Source organism: Haliotis rubra, unplaced genomic scaffold (assembly GCF_003918875.1).
Source record: "Haliotis rubra isolate DU_JTF1 unplaced genomic scaffold, ASM391887v1 Scf462, whole genome shotgun sequence".
Classification (NCBI taxonomy): Eukaryota; Metazoa; Mollusca; class Gastropoda; order Lepetellida; family Haliotidae; genus Haliotis; species Haliotis rubra.
In genome coordinates this window covers 622,480-649,805 of record NW_025767149.1, presented here as the reverse complement: position 1 = coordinate 649,805, position 27,326 = coordinate 622,480, and the positions used below count along the sequence as shown (strand labels likewise).

The 27,326-nt window shown below is 39.7% G+C and overlaps 2 protein-coding genes across 2 annotated transcripts; one reads left to right on the top strand and one right to left on the bottom strand.

Annotated features, from left to right (window-relative positions):
- Window positions 1-3,097: 3,097 nt before the first annotated feature.
- Window positions 3,098-17,685, bottom strand: LOC124290353 (required for meiotic nuclear division protein 1 homolog). The gene is made up of 12 exons (XM_046727061.1): window positions 17,580-17,685; window positions 16,326-16,723; window positions 14,639-14,750; window positions 13,856-13,928; window positions 12,855-12,894; window positions 11,917-12,017; window positions 11,103-11,212; window positions 10,124-10,188; window positions 9,232-9,308; window positions 7,246-7,366; window positions 4,684-4,800; window positions 3,098-3,882 (listed from the first exon to the last, which is right to left on the bottom strand). Exons 2-12 carry the CDS (start codon window positions 16,701-16,703, stop codon window positions 3,784-3,786), a joined length of 1,293 nt encoding a protein of 430 aa, XP_046583017.1. The 5' UTR covers window positions 16,704-16,723; window positions 17,580-17,685; the 3' UTR covers window positions 3,098-3,783.
- A 2,693-nt stretch (window positions 17,686-20,378) lies between these two features.
- Window positions 20,379-26,767, top strand: LOC124290342 (E3 ubiquitin-protein ligase RNF185-like). The gene is made up of 5 exons (XM_046727053.1): window positions 20,379-20,611; window positions 20,971-21,102; window positions 21,740-21,794; window positions 23,534-23,651; window positions 24,105-26,767. The coding sequence occupies exons 1-5, from the start codon at window positions 20,460-20,462 to the stop codon at window positions 24,200-24,202; spliced, it is 555 nt and encodes a 184-aa protein (XP_046583009.1). The 5' UTR covers window positions 20,379-20,459; the 3' UTR covers window positions 24,203-26,767.
- Window positions 26,768-27,326: the final 559 nt, after the last annotated feature.

The window sequence follows — 27,326 nt, the reverse complement described above, 5'->3', positions numbered from 1 at the left end:
CACTACATGAGTCTAAATCCAACTGATCAATTTAATGTAAGAATAGAATGGGCAGATAGACAATGGGCAAGTTCAGGTCAAAGAGAGAGAGAAAGTGGTCCAGAGCAATGGTACAGTGAGAAAGAGAGAAGGCAAGGGGCAGAGCAGCCATATTATTTTATTAGTTTGTTCTCTATATTAGTATTTGAGAAACAGATGTTCTTATTCATAAAATACAAAGTTTGGTCGAAGTTTAATTGTTTGTTGTGTTTAAATGTCCAAAGATGCTGTTCCAGTTGAAGTTACACCATTTTATATCATTTGGCAAGGAACAGAACAGACATATTATTTTATTATTTTCTTTTCTTTAGTATTTTCTAAACAGATGTCCTTTTTCATACCTATATGTCATTAAAACGTCATTTAATAAAGGGGCGGTGGGGTACCTTTGAAGAGTTGGCTCGTCACGCCAATATTAATCAGTTGGTTTACTGTGAAGTTGATTTCTGTTGTCCCCCGCCGTGATGTTGCTGGAATATTGCTAAAAGCGGCGTAAAACCAAACTCAGTCAGTCAGTCAGTCATTTAATAAAAGTACACATTTGAAAATCTTCTTTCATATTATCAGTTGGTTTACTTGAAGTTGTTTCCCACCCTCAACTGAAGCTATGGCGGGTCGAGAGGCACGCGTTTAGAAATCATAACAGTATTCCCATAACCGACCATCCTTGTTTCATATATACTGAAAGGCAAATAAATGTCGTAATATTGGAAATGACATTTAAGCATCAATGGAGTATTTGAACTATTAAATTTATTAATTTGTGTTGTTATAAAAGTAATTCGTAACATTTCAAGGCGGATTTCCCCTTAAATATACAGCATGTTCCCTATAACCACCAATTTGGTATTAGCATGTTTCTTAGAGTTATAAGTGTAGTTTACTGCAAGTGTCAGTTCGTGAGTGTACATTACAAGTGTTATACTGGCCCTTTGTGCCATTCTCTTTATTGTATAGGCTTATCATCCATTCTCCCGGACTCATTTTGTGTGTTTCATATGGTCTGAGAACATGTCTGGGCCCTCATGAGGGCAGCCGGCCGGCCGAGAAAACGAAATCATTACGTTCGACTTATTAATACTAAAATGATTGTGTCATTAAGTTCTTGGTTGATATAGCTCCTGTGTAGTCACTCATGTCACCCGGGAAGATCTGGGGTAGAAATGGTGTTCCCAATCTATGCTTGTCTTAACACCCGATCTTATGGGATCGGGTGGTCAGGCTTGTGGACTTGGTTGACAAATGTCATCTATCCCAATTACATAGATCGATGTTCATGCTGTTGATCACTGGATTGTCTGGTACAGACTCGATCATGTACAGGCTGCCATCATATAGCCTGAATACTGCTGAGTGTGGCGTTAAACAACAAACAAACAAAACAAAACAAAAATCGCACACTTGTCAATAATGTAAGTCTTGCGGTTATTTAACTAACCCACGATTGCAAGACAGTCCATTCTAAAGTTATTGATGACTTCTCAGTATATGCATTTGATGCTGTATAACTTTGTCTTATCAAGTTTACCTGCTTTGCGGGGGTGTTAATGGATGAATGTATTACTCAAATATCCCCAGACCGCTGCTTCTAACATACCATGTGGCAAAGATATATAAATTACAAAAGGTAGCACATAAATCCAGAAGATCTCTTTTATATTTACATCTTACTGCATCTGAATATATGTTGTTTATCTATTCTGATTCATATTACAGCCTTTTTTAACAGAGCTACAGATAACTTTTGGGGTCATTGAGTTATGTACTCACTTGTGTTCATCTCAGTTGGGTATCCTAATTTTCCTTTGAGTAACCAAATATATTGTACTCACCTCACTCAAACTCAATTGGGTATTTTGCCATTTTCCATTAATTTTGAAAATATCATAAAGTTTAAATGTTAGTGTTTGTTATTTATATTTGATCTGTAATATGAAAAACGATAAGAAAGACTGCAAGCTGCCAAGTTCATGTGCTGAAATAGAACCTCTCAGTATACCTCAGTTATTTTATCTATCTACTGGTACCCAAGCTAGGATTTGACATAGTTTAGTGTATGCATGTAAGATCACATTTATTGAGTATTTACAAAAATTCAAGCGTACTTGTACGCAATAGACTTAATAGAAATTGAGTTTTCACATAAATATTTGCGTAAATTTACGCAGATACGCAGCTTATCTGTACCTCTGCTTTAAACAGAAACATATTACACAAAAAAGCAAACAAACACGTTGTGAATACTGTTCCTATATTATCCTGATGATACATGATGGCTATGACTGCATCAAGACAATCACATACAGCAATATACAGCAGCCATTCCCCACATCTCAAGGCACAAACCGTGGTATATCATAAACACATCTAGGGACATTACAAGCAGTGCTGTAAAAAGTGAGTTCAATTAATAATAATAATAATGTGTACTTCTGTAGCGCCAAATTCCATACACCAAGTGCATGCGCGAAGTGCATACAAACAGATTGTTCATTATTACCCCGTATAACCCAAGCTGCCTGTGAGGCGCTAGAAGGTTATAGTCACATGACTTATCCCACTGGGTACCCATTTTCTGCTGGGTGAACAAACACATGTTTGAACAAACTCACTTGCTTAAGGTGAGACCACATGTATCACATGTGCTTCATTGTGGAGCAGAACTGAAGTCCTAGAAACTCTCAGAAATCAAGCTGCCGAACACGGTCACCCATCCAAGAACTCTTCACATCAAACAGTGCACAATTAGGGAGATCAGACACTGTGACATCACTAAGTCTTGAGTTAAGGACTCACTTCGTTTACCAGAAAGGTTGGGGGAAGGGCTTTGAGATTACAGATGAGGTCATAGTAAAATGACACTGCATGCTGAAGGTGTTCAGGAAGCTGTTGTACAAAGCGATCTTAGCGCTAAGGTGAATGAACTCCTATACCTTAACATAGACTTACGACTGGCATAGCGCCAAGGTTGCTCTGCACAACAGCCCCCTAAAAAAACGTCACAGTTCTATATTTTCAGATAAATGTGGTAAATTTAAACATTATGTGTTGGTCATTATTCTTGGGAGGGGTGGGTCATGGAAAAATGTAAATATATTACACAATATAATATATAATATAACACCATCTCCGCAACCCTACGTCACCCTTACAAAATATGACAATTTCCTGACCAAAAGATTAAGGTGTTGTCACAGATTAACAAAAACAGGCCCATCTTCAAACATGGGTTATATACACCGAATACATTACATAAATATATCATTATTGCATGTTACATATCAATGTGCTTGTATATTTTTTTTAGGTACAGGAATACATACACAACATTTTTCTAATTTGTTTGAAAAAACTCATGTTATAAAATATGTCACAATTCTTGAATTTAGAGCAAGGTTAATACATGAATTCATTTAAATAAATCAGTATAACACTCATGCAACAGCCAAAAAATTCTTTTTCATTTTCACTTAATCTGTTTAAGTTCCCCTTAAGAAATATGCACTGATCATGACAGTTGTGTCACAGTAAGAAATCTTCCGGTATGAAGTCATGTTTAGTGTGACATGGTTTGAACCTCACTTCACATTAATATTCCCATCATGCAAAATGCGGACTGGATGACATAAGCAATACACTAAATGACATGTGCTCAAAATTATATCTGCACCAGAGCAAAACTGACTTGAACACTGTAATGTTTGAACCTCTGGCTAATAACTGGCAATATATACATGACACAGCTCATGAAGATGGTTGACTTTCTTGTACAATGGTGTCCTGTTCATACTGTTCCTTAGCAGACAGGTAACGCTCTATGTAGTGCACAATCTCAAACACAACCTGCAACAAAGAGATATAAATACAGATTTGGGATGGTCAGAAGATAGATTGTTTGGAAAAATATCTGTCTGAAACAAAAGTACTTTGATAACTTTCACATATAAAATGCTGGATATCTTACATTCGTGTTAAGGTCAGAAGGTGAAAATAGAAATCTGGGAAAACATTGCTGATAAGTTTATGCTTTTATCTTGGATAGACACCATTTGTTATAAGAAAAAACAACAAAACAAATATTTGTCATATCCAAAGTCAAAAGTTTGATTTAAAAATGGTTAGATTTGGGGAGAAAACAAGTAGTCCCTCTTGTTTTGATTTACCTCAGTGCATCAGTTCCCATGTGGAAACGTGTTAGTATTTTAAAGTAGAAAATGGTCTTCAGCAACCCATGCTTGTCCCAAGAGGCAACTAATGGGATGAGGTGGTCAGGATCGCTGTCTTGGTTGATACATGCCATCATATCCCAATTGTGTGGATCGATACTAATAATGTCAATCACTGGATTGTCTGGTCCAGGCTAGATTATATACAGACTGATGTGGGGGTTCAGCAATTTTGTACATCAAAATATTAAAACATTATTTAAGAAATACAGGAATGGGGAGGGGGTCACTTACTTTGTACAAAAATTGTAGGGGAGGGGGAGAGGGTCACTCACATTGTACATGCTTCTCCATAAAATCATTCCCACCCACCCCACCCCAGCCATAAATTATAAACGGTCCCTAAGCCTAGGTAGGAATGACATATGCAAACCAAGAATGGTTGATGACAGAGTTACAGTGACTGGGACAGCCTTACCTCCACCAGGATGAGGATGATGATCATCCACTCCAACCGTGTGTGGTGTGTGTCATTCAGGTGAGTACTCAACAGCTCCATCAGCTCACACAGGTGGCTCAGTCTCTCATTCATCACCTTCAAACATACACAGAGCGTGAGTATAGTTCTACAGTTCCACAAAGCTTTGGGGCTGTGGGGTAGCATAACGGTTAATGTGTCAGCCTATCATGCTGAAGACCCAGGTTCTATTCCCCTCATGGGTACAATGTGTGAATCCCATTTCTGGTATCCCCCACCATGATATTGCTGGAATATTGGTACAACCCAACTCACTCACTCATTCTAAGCAGCTTTTAGCAATACTCCTGTAATGTCATGTCAGAAATCAAGGAGATAACAGTAGTAGGCTTCACACACTGAACCATATTGGGATCAAAACTGGACTCTAGTGGAATAAATCAAAGCCAATACCACTAGGCTACTCAACTGCCCCTAAAATGTTTACATCAACGCGGACTTATCTAACTGCAGTCTAGTCAATAACTACTTCATCAACTAGCAAGAAACAGTCTGGAACTACATTTAAAAGTAGAGTTTAAACATAATAAGGACAATTATTTGTTGATGTCACAAGATGAAATTTGTTATTACAGGACTTGGGCTTTGGTTACAGTCACAGACTATAATTGGAGGCTTTAAGAAGGGACAATGAGCTTAGATTGCATTGGGTTTAACACTGCTCCAAACAGTATTCACCTGAGTAAGGTGTGTTGGGTTAATGTAGGATGAAAACAATGCAGGTCTCAGACTTTTACCATTTTAGAGAAATCCATGAGCCAGTATGGTGCCAACAAACCCAGAAACATTGAAACATCACTGGGAGAAACTGGGATTCAAACCCACTACCATAGGCTCTGGCATGGCCAGGGGACACAGTTACTGTGCATAATGATCCACTTATCAGGGATATATTTCCACATGCTTTGAGAATGAATGTCCTCTGTGGTGTGGAGAACAGTATCTGCTGGAGTGATAATTATGGCTTAGATGCAAAAGACACTTTGTTTTGGTGAAACTGGGAGTTGTAATAGTAAATTATTCATAATTGGTCAGCTCCACAGAGCTACAGATAACTTTTTGGGTCATTCAGTATTTCAGTGTCAGAGTTGGTTAACACCAGCATGAAAATCCAGAATGATGCAGGTGGTAGATAGTTACCACCTACATAAAACCAAGTGGATGCAGACAAACCCAAGAATCAAAATCACAGCTGAACAGGGATTCTAACCCATTATAGTATTCTGTAGAGTTTGAAATTCAGCTGGGCAAGAACCACTAAGAAGTTCAGAGGATAAATGAAAACCCAATGATGAGTAGTAGCTACAGTTCTGAGTGAGTTCGCAATACTTCAGTTGATTTTCAACAAAAATGGGTCTGACTGTAACTTATAGGCAATACAAACATGGTAACAAATTCTGTCATATTCAGGCAGGGCCTGCTACAAACTTAGAGAGCTTGGGAAATAAGGCTTCCACTGGTCCTCTGGATAAGTCTATAAAAATACACATTCGGAGCCAGTCCTTGCCAGCCTAAGGGAAGCAACCCTGTTAAGAGTACTGCACTGCCTGATGTGACTGTGCCAGTGGTGGAGCTGTGGACGAGGAGGTGGGGCTGTGGGGCGTGATGGGGATGGGGGTGGCTGGGGATGTGGGCTTGGGGTTGTGACCAGTGGGTGGAGATGTGGGGCTGTGGGGCTGTGGGGATGTGACTGGGCCAGTGGGTGGGGATGTGGGGCTGGAGGGCTGGCTGTGACTGGACCAGGAGGTGGGGCTGTGACTGGGCCAGTGGGTGGAGATGTGGGGCTGTGGGGATGTGACTGGACCAGGAGGTGGGGCTGTGACTGGACCAGGAGGTGGGGCTGTGGGGCTGTGACTGGACCAGTGAGGTGGGGGCTGTGACTGAGCCAGGGGTGGGGGTGGGGGCTGTGGGGCTGACTGGACCAGGATGTGGGCCTGTGGGATGTGACTGGGCCAGGGTGGGGCTTGTGACTGGACCAGGAGGGTGGGGCTGTGACTGGACCAGGAGGTGGGGCTGTGACTGAGCCAGAGGGGTGGGGCTATGGGGCTGACTGGACCAGGAGGTGGGGATGTGACTGGGCCAGTGGGTGGGGCTGTGGGGCTGTGACTGGACCAGGAGGTGGGGCTGTGACTGAGCCAGGGGGTGGAGATGTGGGGAGGTGTGGGGCTGTGGGACTGGACGGAGCCTGTGGGGATGTTGGGCTGGGGGGTGTGACTAGGCCAGTGGGTGGAGCTGTGGGGCTGTGGGCTGACTGGACCAGGTGGGATGTGACTGGGCCAGTGGGTGGGGCTGTGACTGGACCAGGAGGTGGGGCTGTGACTGAGCCAGGGGGTGGGGATGTGGGGTGTGACTAGGCCAGTGGGTGGAGCTGTGGGGCTGTGACTGTACCAGGAGGTGGGGCTGTGACTGAGCCAGGAGGGTGGGGCTGTGGGGCTGACTGGGCCAGGAGGTGTGCCTGTGGGGTGTGACTGGGCCAGTGGGTGGGGTGGTGGGGCTGCCTACCCTGGTCCTTCTGCTGATGTTAAGGTGGTTGCAGGCCTTCTGGTACAACGATTCCAGCATGTCCCTGTCCCAGTAGAAGTCTGGCGTATCCAGCAGGTCAGAACTCAGATTTATCACATGCCTGGACAAAACATGGACAATCAACATAAAATGTATACAGCTCTGGATTGACCAGTGGTGTTCAGATGATCAAAAATAATAAAAAATCGATCGAAAGAAGGACTAAAAATAATTATCGATTGTAAAAAATATATTTGTGATTAAACGGAATGTTGTTGATTTAGTATTACAAACTTGAATGAAGTAAACTAACCAATAAATTACTTTCATTGTTTAATTACAATTTCAGTGTCTTTCTTGCATGCATGCATTTCATTACATGACAGTATTAGTTATAAAAAACATTAATTAGAAAAAGACTGGGGAAAACCCCTTAAAATTGGTGATTACATTAAAAATGTATATATTTCGATTATAGTCGATAATCGTTCACCACAAGTCCTCCGATAATCGATAGTGGATTTGGTTTCGGATTCCCAACACTAGGATTGACATACATTGCAAAAATTCTTCTGGACTTTGTACTATTATGTTGTGTCACCCCACTAACTTTTTTACCAGACTCTTTATATACATAATCAAATTTGGATCCTACAATTCATTAATTAAAATCATGAGCCTTGATCTAGAAAATACAATACAAAGACATGCAACAACCATCAAAAATCAAATCAAATCAAACTAGACATTTGCATAGCACTACATATCCAGAGTCCTGCTCATGTGTGCTTAGTCGAATGCTTGTTTGAAGAGGATGGTTTTGAGACAAGATCGGAAACTGTTGATATTTTCCGATTTTCTGACATTTTCATATCCTTCCATTTTCAGGACTTGCTTCGAATGATTGATCGTTGGGGATTGTGAAGATTTGTGGAGCAGAGTAAACCAACATGGTCGGAATGAACAGAATGGTCATAGATGAAATCATAAACATTTATTTCATTGGCCCTTGTAATTAACCTGTTTATAAGATCCGCGATGTCTGACACGATGAAGTTCTGCGAAGTTAACCAGCTCGAAATAACCACTAGCCCGTAGCCCGATGCTAGGTAAAACTTCGGGCCTAGTAAATAAAGAATGCCGGTAGCCCGGTTTGCTAGTGTAAATTTCAGTCTGTGAAATATTCTCTTCATGGCCTTTTATTAAAAGTTCCTACTTCTTTAGTAAGTATTGTTTTGTTTTCAAAACAACAATTCCTGAGCTTAGTGAAACTACACCTGAAGCTGAAATCCTAACCTGTTTCTAAGACGCATCATGATTAGTCAGTGTTAAGAAATAAACACCATAATCATAATCAAAATATAAACAAAATAGCCAACGCATCCTTCATCATTTGTAAATCCTTCATGTAAACAAACATGCTGAAACAGCAGGCAGATATTAAGAAGGCAAAATTCCTGATTGCTAAGCAAAGGCTTGAAGAAAAAGAGAATCTGATAAGAATCTGAAAAATTGAAGCTGAAAGAAATTTTATATCGAAATGGTCTGCCGAGTTCAATTGGCTGATTTCAGACAAATCAAAGATGTTCTGTAATGTGATGATGATCTCATTAACCTGGTCAGTCAGACCTTGAGTCATAGAAAATAAAGAGTGCTTAACTTGACTGTCACTGTTTGAATAGTTATAAACCTGAAATTTGTACTGAAATCTGGTGCTGACAATCATGATGGTGCTGACAACTTTGTAATAAATAACTACTTTTGAGAGTTTTGTATCTTTATTTAGTTTGGCTAGTAAATTTTCATTCGGGCTAGTAACTTTTAAAACTTCCATCCCGGTTTGCTAGTGATCCTGAAACATTATTTCATACACTGGTGTTTACCATTATGGAATATCAAACAGTGGATCATCACAGCGTCATCTCGCAATTAAGTTTAACAAATATCGAATAACATAAAAAAATACAAGTACAAAATTATGGTTACCGTAAAGAAAACAGCTCTCCTGTCCTTCGCAGAACTTCACGTCGTGACATGCGGATCTTTTTCCCATCTCTCAAGTCCTGTGATGTAAACGTTACATGTATGTATTCACAAATGTATTCACAGATGTACTCACAAATGTATTCATTGATGTATTCTCAAATGTATTCATGGATGTATTCCCAGATGTACTCACAAATGTATTCATGGATGTAGTAAAAAATATACTCGTTTATGTTTTCATAGATCTATTACAGATGTCTTCATTGACATATACCCATATGTACTGACATATGGCGCAGGAACTAACTTGTACACACCTGTGGAGTTTCAAGATTATGTATAAGGGGCTCAACTCCCTCAAAATGTCCCAGTTCCCATTTCCAGTCTATAGGCATAATCATGCAAGGCCTACATGTGAAACTGAGACATTGAATAACTGTCAAGTTAACTGTTCGATGGAAATACCAATATATAAGTGGGTTTCCCTTTGTTTAAATCAACTTTTTCAAATCAATGTCATATTAGACTGGGAAGTCAAAGTTAATGCTGGATCCAAATATCGGGACCTTCTACAGCAAGGTAGTTAGATCTTCAAGAAGAGAGGTACCATATTGGAGAAGTGCACGTGAGCACATACTAATATTTTATAGCGCCAATATCCATCTCAGCTGCTTAAAGGCAATTTGTTTTTCCCTCGATCATTGGATGTCCATCTCAACGGCACATCATATTTTTTTATCTCAACTCCCTGGGGAACATACAACTCTTGCAGCCATTTAGGCGCACCAAGTTAATGTGGCTTTCCCAACCCTTATGAGATCTCACTATTAAGAGATTGGATACTGAAAGTCACTGAAATGACACTGGTAATTGGAGCCAGAGAAAGACTTACCTCTGTGACTGGCTCTATGAGGTCCACAAACTTCTCCAGAGTTGCCTCCCACACACCCAGGTTCACTGGAGGAACACAACATCATAATCATCATAATCATTAACTTGATGAAACTCTATCTTCTTGTGTCGCTAATAGTCACCAATTCTTGATCTAATTACCCAAGTTCTGGTGTGTAAATGTAGTGAAAGCTCTCAAATAAAAAATCAAATCAAATTAGACATTTGTATAGCGCTACATATCCAGAGTCCTGCTCATGTGCTCTTAGTCGAATGCTCGTTTGAAGAGGATGGTTTTGAGACAAGATCGGAAACTGTTGATATTTTCCGATTTTCTGACATTTTCATAAGCTCTATTATCAATGTTGGGCTGTGAGACTTAGTTTGCCATAAAATGGTTTCATATGCCAAGAATCAGTCATGTCACTTGTAACAAGAAGATACGAGACCTTCACCATAAGAATTGTGGAATATTGCTGAGTGTGGCGTACAACTATACTCACTCACTCATAAAAATTGTGACCCCTACATCTTTACATTATTTTAAATTTGACTACCTCTTATAATGGTGGATGCCAGAAACCACACATGAAATGTTGTATCTATTTCTGTTTACAGGCACATAATCGACCAAAGTCTGCACAAACAGCATTTGAAATTCCCAGTGTAATTACAGTTATGCTGCAGCAGAGGTGTGACTGTGACAGTTTCCCTGTTATATCAGCTTGATGTGGAAGGAACACCAGATCTCACATGGTTACCACTTTGGTGAAAACCATGAGCATGGACAAGGTGCTGACTAACCTAGAAACAACCAGGATTCAAACCCACACAATCCCATGTTTCTTGCATGACAAAGGGACACAACTCCACACAGCAAATAGCTGTATCTTACTTGACTGAGCCAACCCTGCCCCCACACCCCAGTGTTGGAGAGTTGGAGAAGTGTACCAGTTGTGCTATGACTGATATCCCCTTACCAGCCTGAGACAGGGCATTGGAGAAGGTGTACTTCTCCAGAATCTGGTGACCCTCCTCTTCCTCCTTCTCCTGAATGTTGATCAACTCACCAACAAGGTTTGTTGCCTCACTGAAAAAATATGCCTAAATAATTTTTTCTACCATGCATCAATATTCAATTCTGATTCAAATCATGGATTCTAATTTAATCGGGTTTCAAATCATATTAACAACCTCTGAGACTCGCTGTCTTGGTTAATGTCATTGTATCCAAATTGCATAGATCGATGCTCATGATTTTGATCACTGGATTGTCTGGTCCAGACTAGATGATTTACAGACCACCACCATATAGCTGGAATATTGCTGAGTGCAACGTTAAAATCAACAGCGCAAAAGAAACAACACAAATTATCTCCCTTCTTTATCCAATCAGAACACCTGTTACATCATTTTCAACTTGACTCAACATTAAAATGTCCCACAAATGCTCCCCATCAGTGAGGACAACCATCATAGGACAAGAGTTAATTGGCTCAGCTTGTCCGTTGTCAACGAGGGCGATGGAGACTGATCTGATCCGCATAAATAACTGAGTTCTGTCTAGAAGAAAACATTCAAGGCATTATTAACAGAACTTTAGTTTTATGTATACAAATTACCAGGTGTTCCTTTTGAAAAAATAATACCTCTTGAACCACTGTATCCATGTGGGGAATCAAAATCTGGGTTTTCTCCATTATTTGTTCATAACTAACAAAACAAACATTCAATGGTCTGTGGTCACTGGTCAAAGGTGTCCAAGGCCAACTACATGACCATCCCATTACCAACCTTGTCATGATAAACGGCATGTCCTCCATTTCATGCATGACGATACTCCGGTCATACGGAGCCTCACAGTGCCTCATGAGGAACTTCAGCACTTCACTTCTCTGCACAGAACAACAAGGTCTTGCACAATTATCATGGCAACTGGATCATAACTGATCAGGTAGCATCAACCAAGGTGTCCTTAGCATCGCTTTAGTTTAAAACTTTAAGACTCAAGGGCCCCTCCATTAAATAATCACAAAATGAGTGAGTGAATGAGCTTAGCTTTATGCCACTCTTAGCAGTATTACAGCAATATCACAGCAGGGGACACCAATAATGGGATTCACACATAGTACCCATGTACGGAATGTAAGCCAAGTCTTCAGCATGACAAGTGAATGCTTTAACCACTAGACTACCCCTCCGCACCTAAAATATCACAAAAGAAAACTCCAGATCACCACTGCACAACCACTCTTAGCACTAAGTGTGTCCTATGTCTATGTTGGAGTACTGGTATGAGTGTTACGATCATCTTTGTGCCAAGGTCGCTTTGTGCAAGCGGGCATTGCGACCCAGTAGCCCCCCTTAATTTCATACTAGCTAACTGTACTGTTATGGTACACTTCGCTGGACATCACACATATCTTGATAGCATGATACAATCTAGTACATGAAAGTTATACATCTGTTTTAACAGAGATATTAAATAATATAATTAAATGAGTTCTCACGACAAATGTCCAAGGCCAAATACATGTATAACATGTACATGACTTCCATTACTGAGAAGTGCAATCCCAAGATAACAGATGTTGCATTTGACCCTCTCTGAAAGGCATTGTGTTTTTATATTGTACTAATGACCTGACATGACCTGGCATGGGCATGACTAAGGTACTAAGGCCTCTCTACCAAGGTTGAGTATTACTGTGATCATACTGACAACTACATACCTCAACTTCTGGAGTATTCCAAAATACCACAGATCCTTCCCTAGAGAAAACAAAAACTTTGAATTATCACATTTCATATTCTTCATCCACATGGGTTTAATTCTCCACATGGTTAATTAAGTTAAATAACTTTTGATGAAATTACCATGCATTTCACTTGTTCATACGAATGGAATATTGTATAAAATATCAGTATGATTCTGCTTAAATATTAACGGTAGGCACTCTGTATAATTTAAGCCATATTTTGCAAGGAGGGTTAGAAAGTTTCAACAGCAACACATCTTTGTGCAGAGTAAGGCTGAACATGGCAAGGAAGACTAGAAAAGGGATTTCACACATTATCATGAAATAGTTAGCATAATGAGCAAAAGCCTCGACCAGTAGTCCATCTTCAATGTGGAGAATGCACTGCTTGAATGCAAGGGAGAAGGTAGGAACCCCTGCAATTCTGTGCACCCAAATATATCCCTGTGAGGACTCTGGGTTAAAATAATCAAACTGATTTAGATCATGAACAACAATGCAAGCGACCCAGTTTTGTTTGGTCATTAAACATAATGAGTGAGTGAGTTTAGTTTTACGCCACACTCAGCAATATTCCAGCTATATGGCGGCAGTCTGTAAATAATTGAGTCTGGACCAGACAATCCAGGGATCAACAGCATGAGCATCGATCTATGCAATTGGGAACCGATGACATGTGTCAACAAAGTCAGTGAGCCTGACCACCCGATCCCGTTAGTTGCCTCTTACGACAGGCATGGGTTACTGAAGATCAATATACTAACCCGGACCTTAAAGGGTCATTAAACAAAATAACAAAACAAGGTTAAAATAGGTTGCTGGCATTGTTGTCCATGATATAAATCTGATTACAGGACACCAACCTGCAGCTGGAATGTGATTTTGAATGGATACACTTGTAAGATACTTGTAACTTCTTGTTAAATTGCAAGACTGTTTTGTCATTGATTTTCTAATGGAGTATGGAAACTTACTTGAAGAAAAACATTTCTCTAAGTTCTTCATCCACCTTGTACTTGGCCTTTGCATACAGGCCTCCTGTCACATCTGTGGACAAGAAGAGACAGCCAGTAATCAAAACTGGAGCTTGGTTGAGGAGATAGTTAAAATTAAATGATTTTTGTACTGGTATAAGCTGCTCCTTTGAAGAGTAATGTTTCTTTAGAATACACAATGCTGTTTAGAAAATGGTCAAATGTAACATATGTAAATTTACACTTGTCAGAGGGTGACACAAAATATGTGATCAAGACTACCAGTTGTCTGTCCATTTTTGTGGTAGCAATGATGGCTGAGTGGCTTAGATTGCTGAGTTTGTGTGCTGGCCATTAGGTGCCTGACTTTGAGAGTGTGGTTTTGAATCCCAGATGGGGCTCAACGCAAAATGTACTAGAATCTGTACTTTACTGAGAAAGTGTAATCTCAAATATAACATCTGTTATAATTATTCAGATTCCAGTGGCTCTTCAGCAATCCTTTGAAAAGGGATAAGGTAGCCCACTAGCACGCAATTTAAGCTGGATACAGCGTAGGAATCTCCATCTGAACATTGAAGTTGTGCAATAATACAAAGTTCTTATCCATAAAGTTATATGGTTCGTTATTTACTCACCAACCTTTAGAATGCCAGTCAAACAATTATCATGCTTATCGGGGATACAATATGGAGATAGGAGCACCAATATTGCTCATAAATGGTGTGTTATTTGCCTACTTCAGGGGTGTTGTAGAAATCTGAATCACTGAAAGTGTCTCACCGACAGGGAGTTCGTGTATCACATACAATCCTTGAGCTTCTAGGGCTTTCCTCAGCTGACTTAAGTTCAACTCTTCAGCCATGGCATATGCTGTCACCATCATCTTGCCATCCTATAACACGGATGACCACATTCAGATAACTTTGTGAGTGAATTATTATCAAGAGGTAAATTTTAAAAGTATTTTTCTGTGAGCAATTATCTTTTTTTTCTATAAAATGACACATACAGTGGAAACCGCCTAAGTAAAGACCGTTTAACTAAACAGACCTGATAAGTAAACACTTTTCTTTGGTCCCAGCAAATTTCTGCATTAATTAATTATCACTATTAGAGTCCGGTTAACTGAACTCGGATAAGTAAATACCCCTTAACTAACGTCTTCTCACGGTCCCTGGAAGTAAATTACTTAACAAAAGAGACTGGATAACTAAATTAGCGATCACCACATAATCTGACATGAGGGGCAGTCGTGTCAGTCTCCAGTCAAACAAACATCCTACTTACAGATCGCTGCGTCAAGCAGTTGACAATACACTGACAACTGGAGGCCAGCCCTGATAAGTTGTTCATTGTTATTGTTACATATGCATACATATACATGCATATGGTTGCCATTTGCAGGTTTTTATAAGTTTGGATAAGTAAAATACCTGATAAGTAAACAATTTTGGCGAGTCCCTTGAAATTTTACTTATCAGGTTTCCACTGTAGTAACCTTGGCAGAATACTGGGTTCTAATCCCACAATTGCCCTCAGTATGATCCTCATTATCCTTGACTTATGCTTAGTCTCTGGAACAACCACTGAGAAGACCCAGTGCCACGACATAGCTGTCAGTGCTGGACGGAGGGAAAATAAAATGATACAAGACAAATCTTATGGATAACAACTTCTTGATTTATTTTACACGTTTCTGGGCTAGTTCTTGCCCCATCTTCAGGTGGATCAGCCCAGAAATGTTGTGAAAAATACATCAAGAAGTTGTTATCTATAAGATTTGTCTTGTATTACTACACCAACTTCTATATGCCCTTGAAGAATGAAAACAAAATGGTCCAGGGATTGTTCAACAGACTGCTTATTACCAATGTTTATGATAAAAACCAACTTCCAAATGTGTCACTGTGGGCTTTCCTCCCACATGGAAATGAGTGAGTGAGTGCAGTTTTACCCTGCTTGTAACAATATACCTGCAATATCAGGGAACATCAGAAATGGTCTTAAGTACTTTACACGTTGTATCCATGTGACTGACTGACTGACTGAGTTTGGTTTTACGTAGCTTTTAGCAATATTCCAGCAACATCACGGCGGGGGACACCAGAAATGGGCTTCACACATTTTACCCATGTGGGGATTCGAACCCGGGTCTTCGCCGTGACGAGCCAACGCTTTAACCACTAGGCTACCCCACCGCCCGTTGTATCCATGAGGGGAATGGAACCCAGTTCTGAAGCGGACGAGTGAACAATTTAACGAGCTTACCAAACCATAACTTGACAACCTTTGCTATAACTAAAATACACATGTACTGTTCAAAGCATAAACCAAGTTCAATGGTTAATCCTTGTATATCAGTTATATACTTGACTCCCATGATATGAAGATACAATGACAGTCAAAATATGGGGTTTGTTGTGAAAAAAATAATACCTCAAAAAAGGAAAACCAAAAACATATTTACCTTAGCTTCTTTAGAAGGAGTTACTTTTTTTCTAGCTGGTCTCTTGGCAACCAGGCCAGTCACAGCTTTTTGAATGCCAGCACTTGTCACATAAGAACGAGTCAGGCCTGTTGACAGACTCATTGGTAATATGCCATAGGAAAAATTAGGATATGACTTTTTTATGAAAATCTTGCCAGATGTAAGGAGTCTGGTCTTTGAAGAAACATGGACCACTTGTATTTGGTGAATGGATTTTGGTGGATAAAACTTGTTGGATGATGAATTGCTGAAGTATCTCATGAAAGATATACTCTTCCAAGATTCTCTCAAACACCTTGGGCACATCCTTCCAAATGCTAAAAATTTAGTTCCTTTTCCAAAAACTGGTGACAGCATCTTGTGTTCAATGTTGTACACTGAAATATATTAAGGATATCACATACATAATATACAGGCACATGGAAAGGTTCATTTGTTATCACAGTCTTTACTACAAGTTGTTGATCCCTTACTTTGGTCTATTACTCCAATAGTAAAATTACAATGGACCTATGCACAAATATGATCATGCATAGTCTTTGCATTTAAATAGACAATGCTTCTATTGGTCATTTTCATTTACTTATCTTGAGAATATAGTTGCTATTGAGTCAAGTTCTATTGTATTTGCCATTGTAGTGCATGTAGCTGAGACCTTGCTACATTCTGCAAATCGGAAACCATAAGAATTTCTTTATTTTGGAACTTTGTGACTCACTGAATCAAACACATGAAATGGAGACTATGCCCCGAAGTGTTGCCTGTTTCAAGGCTATATGTGGAAATTAGTGACTATTGTGAAATTGTTACATTATCTCAGTGTGGTTAGAATAACATTAAACCATTAGATTTATTCGCAAGGTTGCCGTGGAGATCTGGGTTGAATTGGTCTTCAGCAACCCAAACTTGTCGTAAGGGTCGACTAATGGGCTAGTCAGGCTGGCTGACTAGGTTGACACATGTCATCGCATCCTACTCCTAGTTGGGTAGATCGATGCTCGTGCTGTTGATTACTGGATTGTCTGGCCCTGACAAGGTATGGGTGCTATCTTTGGGATGACTCCTAACCCAGCTACATCAAAATTGCTCAAAATTGCTCTATCTGTATTTCCATCCGACTCCGAGCATGATTGATAACGAATATGTAAAACATACGAAAGTGCACTGACTGCATGATAATTTCGGAACTTTGCAAATGCAAATACTGTAATATATACACAGATATACAACAACCTTCCAATTAAATTCGTCCGCGTGGATCCCAACGTTCGAGAAGCTGCTGGAAACGACTGGAGCAGATGTTGCAATCACAACATGCATCGTCTGCTGTAAGCTGACATCTTGGTTAATCAAATTTTAGAAGTGTAAAACAAATGAATACAGATTTTAGTTTTCTTTCTGAAGCTATTATTTTTTCATTTATTGATTTTTAGGCAAATCAAACAATATATAAACCTTTCCTCCACATGATTCGATAAAATTTTAATAGAGGTATTTCAAAAGTTATCAAGTATGATGTACTAATCATAACCTTGCCCTGCCCCAACCTTCAGGGCTTGAACATTCACTTCAAGTAATCATTGTGCCTTTTGTGGACTTTGGAATATCCATGGGCTTTGTTCCTTTTTGGGTTTTTTTCCTTATTAAAAGGAATAAAGTTAATACACGTGCAGGCAAGGCGTCCAAGATAATTTGACCTTTGCTTGGTTGCTTAATTGTAGAATCACAGAAATAACTAGTTGCTCGAAGAAATAACTATAAAACATATGGTAGTGCCAGTTTTGACACTCGTGATATTTATTTTTGAAATGGAGATGGGCTTGTATCCAAGACATTTTGGTGCAGTCAAAGACCATATTTTTACAAGCAGACATTGGAAACTGTGACCGGACAGAAAGAGGTGTTCGCAATTGCAAATAAACTTCTGTTTAATAAGCAAAAATGTGCAACACTCCCTTCTCATTCGTCTGTGGTTGAACTCGCCAACCGGTTCTCCACATTCTTCTGAGAAGATAGCAGGAATCAGGCAATCTTTCGCTTCAACAGATGGTCACATCCAGGGATCAGCAAACTACACCTTTCAACCCCTCTCGAAATTCAAACCAGCAACTGAAGAAGAAGTATTCAACCTTGTAATGAAGTCACCAACCAAATCATGCAGGCTAGATCCAATTCCAACATGGCTCTTAAAGAAAACTTTGGTCTCGTCGTTGCCAGTGCTGACACATATTGTCAATACATCTCTACGTGAAGGTGTTATGCCAGAACAGCTGAAGCGTGCAGCTATCACTCCTCTCCTTAAGAAGAAGAGCTTAGATCCTGAACAACTTAAAAACTATAGACCGGTATCGAACCTGACATTTGTCTCAAAGCTGATAGAGCGTGCAGTTGTTACAAGACTCAAGTATCACCTTTCCCTAAATGATTTCCAGGAAGAATTTCAATCTGCTTATCGTAACTTCCACATCACAGAAACAGCATTGACAAAGGTTCAGAATGATCTTCTCATAGGAATAGATCAGGATGGGGCTGCTATTCTAGTGCTACTAGATCTCTATGCTGCTGTCGATACCATCGACCACAGGATACTCCTTTCAACTTTGGAAGGTACGTTTGGCATCAATGGAGTCGCATTGAAATGGCTGGAATCTTACATATCTGGAAGACAACAGACCGTCATGATAGATGGAGAGATGTCAACTGCCAAGGACCTTACATATGGTGTCCCACGGGGATCCGTACTAGGTCCTCTCCTCTTCACAATCGACACTTCCTCTCTTGGTGCTATTGTGAGATCTTACAAGCTGGGCCTGCACTTGTATGCTGATGACACACAGGTTTACATGGCATTTAAACCACTGGTCACTCAGTCAAACTCACATTTGAGTCAGGTCAGTAGTGCGTCGGTAGCCTCAAGACATGGATGACTTCTAACTTCCTGAAACTGAATGAGGAAAAAACAGAGCTTCTAGTATTCTGTTCCAAACGAAGTATAAATTCTCTCTCCCTTCCAGAGTTCCGCATTGGTGATTGTGTGCGATCCCTGTAAGCAAGGAAGACCGGAATCTAGGTGTGATATTCGACTCGTGCCTGGACATGGAGTCGCATATTAATAGCGTCTGCAGGCGTGTGTACTTTCCATATTCACAACATCAGCATGATCAGGAGGTATCTCGATGTCAAGACCACCTCAGCTCTTATCCAAGCCTTCATCACGTCGAGACTGCAACTCGCTGCTGTTTGGAACATCTGAGCATCTATACTTGGCAAGCTTCAGCGTGTGCAGAACACTGCTGCGTGGGTGATAGCCCGTCACCAGAAATACGACCACATCACCCCTGTACTCCACCGTCTACACTGGTTGCCAGTCAGATACAGGATCCAGTACAAAGTACTGTTGTTAGTGTTCAAGTGTGTGAATGGACTTGCCCCCAGATACCTTTCAAATCTTCTTAAAAAACACTACCCTCCCAGATCCTTACGGTCTGGTTCCCAGTATTTCCTGGACGTACCAACTACCCGAACAAAGACATTTGGCGACCGTTCATTCGCAAAAGCCGGTCCAGTAATGTGGAACAATCTACCTATGCACCTGAGATCGCAAGAGAATCTACCAGCATTTAAGTCACAACTGAAAACTCATTTGCTCAGTACTGCCTACCGAACTTGACCCATGTCTTTCCAGACTCATTTCCAGCGCTTTTGAGTGGCACATGTCAGAAACTAGCGCTATATAAATATTTGTATGTATGTATGGTATAACCGGTTAATGGTCGTGGAATTTTTCGACTATTTACACATTCTCTGATCAATGCATTAGACCAGAAAAAATATTCAACCATTTACCGGGCGCGTGTAATGGATAGATGTGCGACCTCAATAAACAGCGGCAACTTGAATTAACATATTTAGCCACTTATTTGATATTCAAAACTTAACACGTGAACCAGTATATTGATTTCAGGTTTGATTTCGTTTCTACTGGTCAATACATGTTTTGTATTTACCACTGAGCGCATGCGTAAGACACATCATTAATTCCGCTTCCTGCAGAAGAAGCCGTGACAAATGTTGTTGATGATGTAGAATTATTGTAGAATTTACCGGTTAACAATGAGTGGCACAACTGAAACACCAAACACAGGAGGTGGTGGGGCAGGCTCCTCTAATCAAAATGAAGATAATGATGGTTCTGTTTACGAGTGCAACATATGCCTGGACACTGCCCACGACCCAGTTGTCAGTATGTGCGGTCATTTATTTTGGTACGTATGTTGTTTTGTATTCCGTAAAAAGAAACCAAAAATATGGAACGATGTATCCCGTTACTAAAATATGAATAGCGTCAAGTCCTAAAATGTTTGATCACAAGTGCCATATTTTGTAGCTCAGCTGAAACAAGTCCCCAAATCTCAGCTTACGTTAGTGATAGCTAAGACGCAACACATAGTCATTCAGCTTCAATGGCTTACTTCCTATATTTTATTATCATTCATGTAATGTAATATATTTATCAAACAGGTGTCTCAATGTATCATATCCTTGGCGTAATGTTTGTGATCATATGGAGAGGAAGTCACCAGCTTTTTATGTCAAGTGACACTTATTGATTTTTTCCCCCCAGTTGGGCGTGTCTCCACCAGTGGATAGAAACACGCCCGAATCGGCAGACCTGCCCTGTTTGTAAGGCAGGAATAAGTAAAGACAAAGTTATTCCTATTTATGGAAGAGGAAACCCAAATCCACAGGATCCCAGGTATGAAGCATGTTTTAGTTGGAAAAGTCAAGGGAATGATTACTCTTTACATTGATAGCTAGTTAAGCATGTCAAGGGTCTTTATGTCATAGATATGTGTTCATGGCTGAAATTTTCAGGACCTACCTATATTATGTTTATACTAGCACAGTGGCACGACTATGATGTACAGAATCTAATTAACTCCATATGTTGCTAAGGTTTCATTTATCTGGCTTCACACTTACGTGAGTTGTTATCATGGTTGTCACACTCGGAGTTTTTACAGTTTAGTTCCAATAGATAAAACCAATACTGTCTTTAGCCTTACTGTAAATCAAGCACCTTTTCATGATCGTTAGAAATAGATACCACTTCCAATCCAAGGGTTGGTTGCAAGTTAGGGTTATCTCTCTTCAAAAATGCTTCCAAGTGTAATCTTAGGTTTATCCAGGTTTGAAATTAAGCACGGAAAGTCAAGGAATCCTTGTCATGAACTTCTCATGCTAAAAGAAATACATTGATTGGGGTACAGGTTAAAACCATTAATCCCTGAGATGCTTGTTAATTTCTAACACTAACAGTGCTTATTTTTCATCATCTCAATCTTTGGTGCTGTTATGAATGTATGAGTGTGTTGAACTATGACTATTTACAGGGAGAAGCTTCCCCCACGCCCACCTGGTCAGCGGTCAGAACCAGAAGGATCAGGGGTAGGTTTGTTTGTTGTTTAATCCTGCAATCAGCAATATTCCAGTTTTATGGCAGTGGTCTGTAAATAATCAAGTCTGGACCAGACAATCCAGTGATCAACAGCATGAGCATTGATCTACCCAACTGGGATGGGATGACGTGTCAACCAAGTCAGTCAGCTTGACCAGCCCATTAGTCGACTCTTAACGACACAAGTATGGTTTGTTGAAGATCAATTTAACCCAGATCTTCACAAGTTCTGGGGTAGGTGGTTATTTATCATGTCATAGGTATTTCATTTTATTGTGGGGGTCCTTGGGACTCAAAGACCTGAATTGTAGGGGTTTCAAGCTAGAAATATGAGGCCCCAGAGATATACCGTATACCGGGAAATTTTCAAGGTATTAAAATTTCGAGGTTTTAGACCCCCAGAGCTTTCGAGGTGATTTAAATTTCGAGGTTTGGGGACCTAAAATATGTAAATATTTTAGACAATGTTAATTTCGAGGTTAGAAGAAAGTGGCCAGAAACGTCACTTAACGGACCAATACTCACTGAGCTATCGGCAAAACTCCCAGTAGCCAGTGATAACTGCTGTCTGACTGTTATAACAACTGGTATACCAGTCCATGACAGCAATAATAGTAATGAAAACAAACGTTTGATCCTTTGTTATAATAAATGGCCCACCTAAACTTCTCTGATTGCAGAGTTCAAACATGACGCCATTTTTCTCAGACGATATTGTTTTCTTAACAACCAATTATAAGCATGGGTCTCTGCTGAAACTATGTTGTTGTTAGAAAGCTGAGAAGTTGAACTCTTTGTTTACGATAGTTTATACATGTAAGTAGCTTGACTCAAACGTACCATCGCATCGAATAAAAGTTTGTTTCAGTCGATGTCGTTACATTTTGACGAGACAAAATGAGTCTAATAGCGTGGTTGTTGACAGGCATTACGGAGTTAATGCGCATGTCAGGAAGTCATTGTTTGCCAGCAGTTGAAATGCTTATCGATAGGAAATCCCCAAAGGTACGGTTCAAAAAATGTTGTGGTATAATATTTTAGAGGTTGCGTTTCTAACCTCGAAAACCTCGAAAATTAGATACCTCGAAAATTTCCCGGTATACGGTATCAAATTGAGCAGAGTACACTACCACAAGTGACATGAGATTGTGAATGCCCATGAGTCATGATATAAAACTGGATGTAGAGTGTCAGAGCTGAAACGAACCAACACATGCTGATGCTCAAAGACTACAAAGCATTTGACTTGTGTATTGTAAGTTTGAAGTGATTGTGCACAGAAGTAAAATTTAAGTGATACCAAATCATCGGTGACCATGATTGCTGTGATTATGAAAAAGCAGTTTTCATTTTCCAAATGACATTATGCATTCATACTGTGTGAACCTGTTGTTAATGTCTCCCTGATGTGGATGGATGAATGGCAAGTATGACAGATGAGGATATTGGAAGAGGCAGGTGCTTGGAGTCCCATGCTAACAGTGAGAGTCAAGTCTGACCACCAAATCCACTGAGCTGCCTTATGAGACAAATAAATCAATAGAGATTTAGGATGAATGTTAACCTAGAATGTGTGAAGCCCATTTCTGGTGTCCCCTGCCATAATATTGCTAAAATGATATGAAAGCAAGCTCACTCACACTGTCTTTGAAGACATCATGTACCCAGTACATATAGTACAACCTTGTTCGACTTGTCAGTAATATATCTTCCTGTTCTTTTGTTTCAGGGATTTGGTGGCTTTGGCCTCGGTGATGGAGGATTTCAGTTCTCATTTGGTATTGGTGCCTTTCCCTTTGGCATTTTTGCCTCAACCTTTAACTTCAATGATGGCCGACCTGGTCCCCGTGAGTATTACCATCATGTACAGATGCTTGTAAGCAGGTGTTTATCTCCATTCATATTACTGTGGCTAGTTTGTTTTAATGATTCAGCAATGTATCCTCTGTATGTTGGGAACCCAGTCAACTAAGGAGGAACCGTTTGCCCTGCAGAGTTAAACTAAAGCATGTAAATATTCCTGGTTCAAATTGGTCCTGAGTGTATCTTTGACATGACATGGTCGATTGCATGCCATCTTACCCAACATTGTGGATTGTTGTTTACAATAATGATCAGCCAGAGTTTTGCTCTGTAGTTTAAACAACAAACACCATGAAAACACAACCCATGGTGTTAAAAATGTGGAAATAAAATCTATTAAAGTGTACTTAAAAACAGAATATTAATTACTCACAATAGTGTCCCAATTTATTATCAAATTTATGCCTTTTTCATATGCTGTATGTGTTTCTTTTCAGCAACAGCCAACTCCCCACAGCATGCAGAAGAACAGTTCCTGTCGAGAGTTTTCCTGTGGGTGGCCATTGTATTTATTGTGTGGCTCTTACTGGCTTGATTTTGACACTGGGTCACACAAAACTGAATGTAAATTAAAATCTTCAAACATCACAGAATATGGAACATTGTAAGCAGGAACATTTATCTGTGAAAATGATGAGCGCATTGATAATTGACATATAACACTTCAGGCATTATTGTTGTAACATATTTATAGTTGAGGGATCTGTCACATCCTCCGAATTTGAAGGGGACACATTCCAGCAATCCGAAACTAACCCCAAGATCCATTCCCTTGGGTTCTTGTGACTTCAAATTACCTGCCTTGAATTTCATTAGCCACTTTAATTTGCTACACTACTCAGTCCATCAGAGTGTAAGTAACGACCAACCTAAATGTTGGATTCATGGTATTTACAACATGGTGCCCAGTCCCTTTAATCATGATAGAGTTTGGAAACATTGAAAATCAGACTGACACACAACTGAAGGTGCTCAAGAATCTTTTTAATGGAAAGGATGTCTTCAAGTCCATTAACAAATGCAGTGGCTAGTCTTCCTTTGCTGCATGTACCTGTAACACGTTGACTGCCTATCACGGGTATACTTGTATCAATTGTGTTCGAATTTGTCATTACGAGTAAATACCACTGATGTAGCTACAAGATAACTCGTAGTGGCAAATTCGAACAGACATTGATACTACGAGTATACTTGTGGTGGCAATCAACGTGTTAAGTTTCTCACAGATTGATTGGTCATAAAATGTTATTGGAAATCATGGCAGGTAACTTTCAATCACATGAACTACAGGAATGGATCCAGAGATTTGTGTAGCTTTATTGAAATGCAAGCCCTGAGGTAATGAGGATGGATTGATTGGAAAATATTTGTCAATGTTCGAAGAACAAAGGCTGCAGTTACACGATAAACAGGTTGTTTGGTGACGGCGAAGCTGCAAACAAAAGGTTCTTAGTTTCCACGGTTATAACACATTGTTGTGTTAAGATATTTTATCAACAGTACAATCGTGCATTTACATAAAATCTGTTGATAACTGATGCCAAAATCTCATGCATAATTTAAAACCAATTCATAGATGTTTGTGTGGTTGGGTATTTGTGCAAGGTCTGAGTGTGTGTGACTGTATACATGATATAAGGTTGACTGACAGAAGTACTTTTACAATACATTTTCTGTATGAAACAGAAACCTTTCTTCCGATTTATGGGATAAATTGATAATTGTGTTCATATTCTATTGTGGCTTGTATATAGGTAAGGTAACTTATATTCTCAGCAGATTAACCAAAATTATGTTTCTGTAATTACTGTTATTATTACTTTTCTTGTCTTGTCCTTGTTTATTTAGCACTGCAATGACTGGATGGAATGTCAGTATTGTTTTCTGTGGAGGCAGGGTCTATTTTGATGCTTGAGTAAAGGTTCACATTTCCAAACACAATGAGCTCAGTTTATCATTCATATTTATTATGCTTATATATTATGCACTCATTAAGAAACAGCTTCCACTATGAAACTGTTCATGTAATGGGTGGGTTCTGTGGCGGGATAAAGCCAGTGGATGAAACGGTATTCTTTTGGGTCATATGCAGATAACTATGCAAATATTTAATGTCAGATAATGGAAAATACTTCTAGAGTTTCCAAATAAGCACTGCATCATCTTTATCTATTAGCCATTGTGTCCGAGTTAACACAGACCAAGTGACTAATCTTTGGCCATCTGAAGAAATTTTTAATGCCCATACCTTGATGAGAATACTTTTTTAATATGTTTAAAGAATGACATTAAGAGCAAAAGAACACATGGTTGTGTGTTTATTGTTTGTTTTGGATTGTTTTTTTGTATTCTAAACATGACATCACTTGCGTGATAACATCTGTGGACTATATCAATTTTAAATTTAAATGTGGGGAAATTTGTCAGTTCCAATCTGTATGAAGTACTAGTTCCTATTTGCATGACAATATTCAGAAGAAATGAGACAAGTCCCAGTCTACAGCAATTGTGTGTAAGAGTTTAGTTTTACGCCGCTTTTAGCAATATTCCAGAAATATCACAGTGGGGAACACCAGAAATGGGCTTCACACATTGCACCCATGTAGGGAATCGGACCTGGGTCTTCGGCATTACAAGTGAACGCTTTACCCACTAGGCTACCCCACCGCCCCTTTACAGTAATTGGGTAACCCTAGGAAATGATCAGTAGTGAATACTGAAACAAGGCCTTATAGTATTTTTTTTGTTGGTTTAGGAGACAATAAAACCTGAAATATATTTTTCAGTGGTTTATAAAAGTTAGGATGAATGTCCAAGTCATGGCAGTGTCAGCAATGTGCTCTGTTGGATTGTTGATGTAAGTATCATATTGCTGTTATTTTGCACATTGAACATAACCCACTCATTGTAACATGTCACTATCAGCTGTAAACAGTACATGCAATTGTATGCATTTAGGCACGAACTAACACTGAAAAATATAATAGCACATTATTTCATGAGGGACTGGTAATCCCAATTCTGAGTGTCAATGAGCTGTCTTTGTAATGTTACTCAAGATGAAGTGTAATGTTTGTAAATAAAATTACTACTGATGAAACATCTGTTTCTTGACAACTGACTTGATATTGGACAGTTTGGCTCCACGCTGAGCCGAACAAGTTCCAGTTTTATCACAGCGTATCAACTTGATGTCAGAGGAAAGTGAGTGAGTTTAGTTTTACACCACACTCAGCAATATACCAGCTATATGGCGGCAGTCTGTAAATAATCAAGTCTGGACCAGACAATCCAGTGATCAACAGCATGAACATCGATCTGCGCAATTGGGAATCGATGATGTATCAACCAAGTCAGCAAGCCTGACCACCCAATCCCGTTAGTCGCCTCTTACGACAAGCATGGGTTACTGAAGATCAATTCTAACCCGGATCTTCACGGGTGTCAGGGGAAAGCCCAAAGTGATGAATGTGTTTGGGTGTTCTTGTGTGCCAAAGGGATGTAACTCTGCACTCTAATTTTGACCATAAACATGAATCACCTGTCGCCCTGTATCACAATAGCATCCTGAAGCAATCAAAAGGCAGTAGTCGTGCAACAGTGTCAAGTGCAGAAACAGATATTAAAACCTTCAGTGCAGTTCATGTCTTGTAATTTGA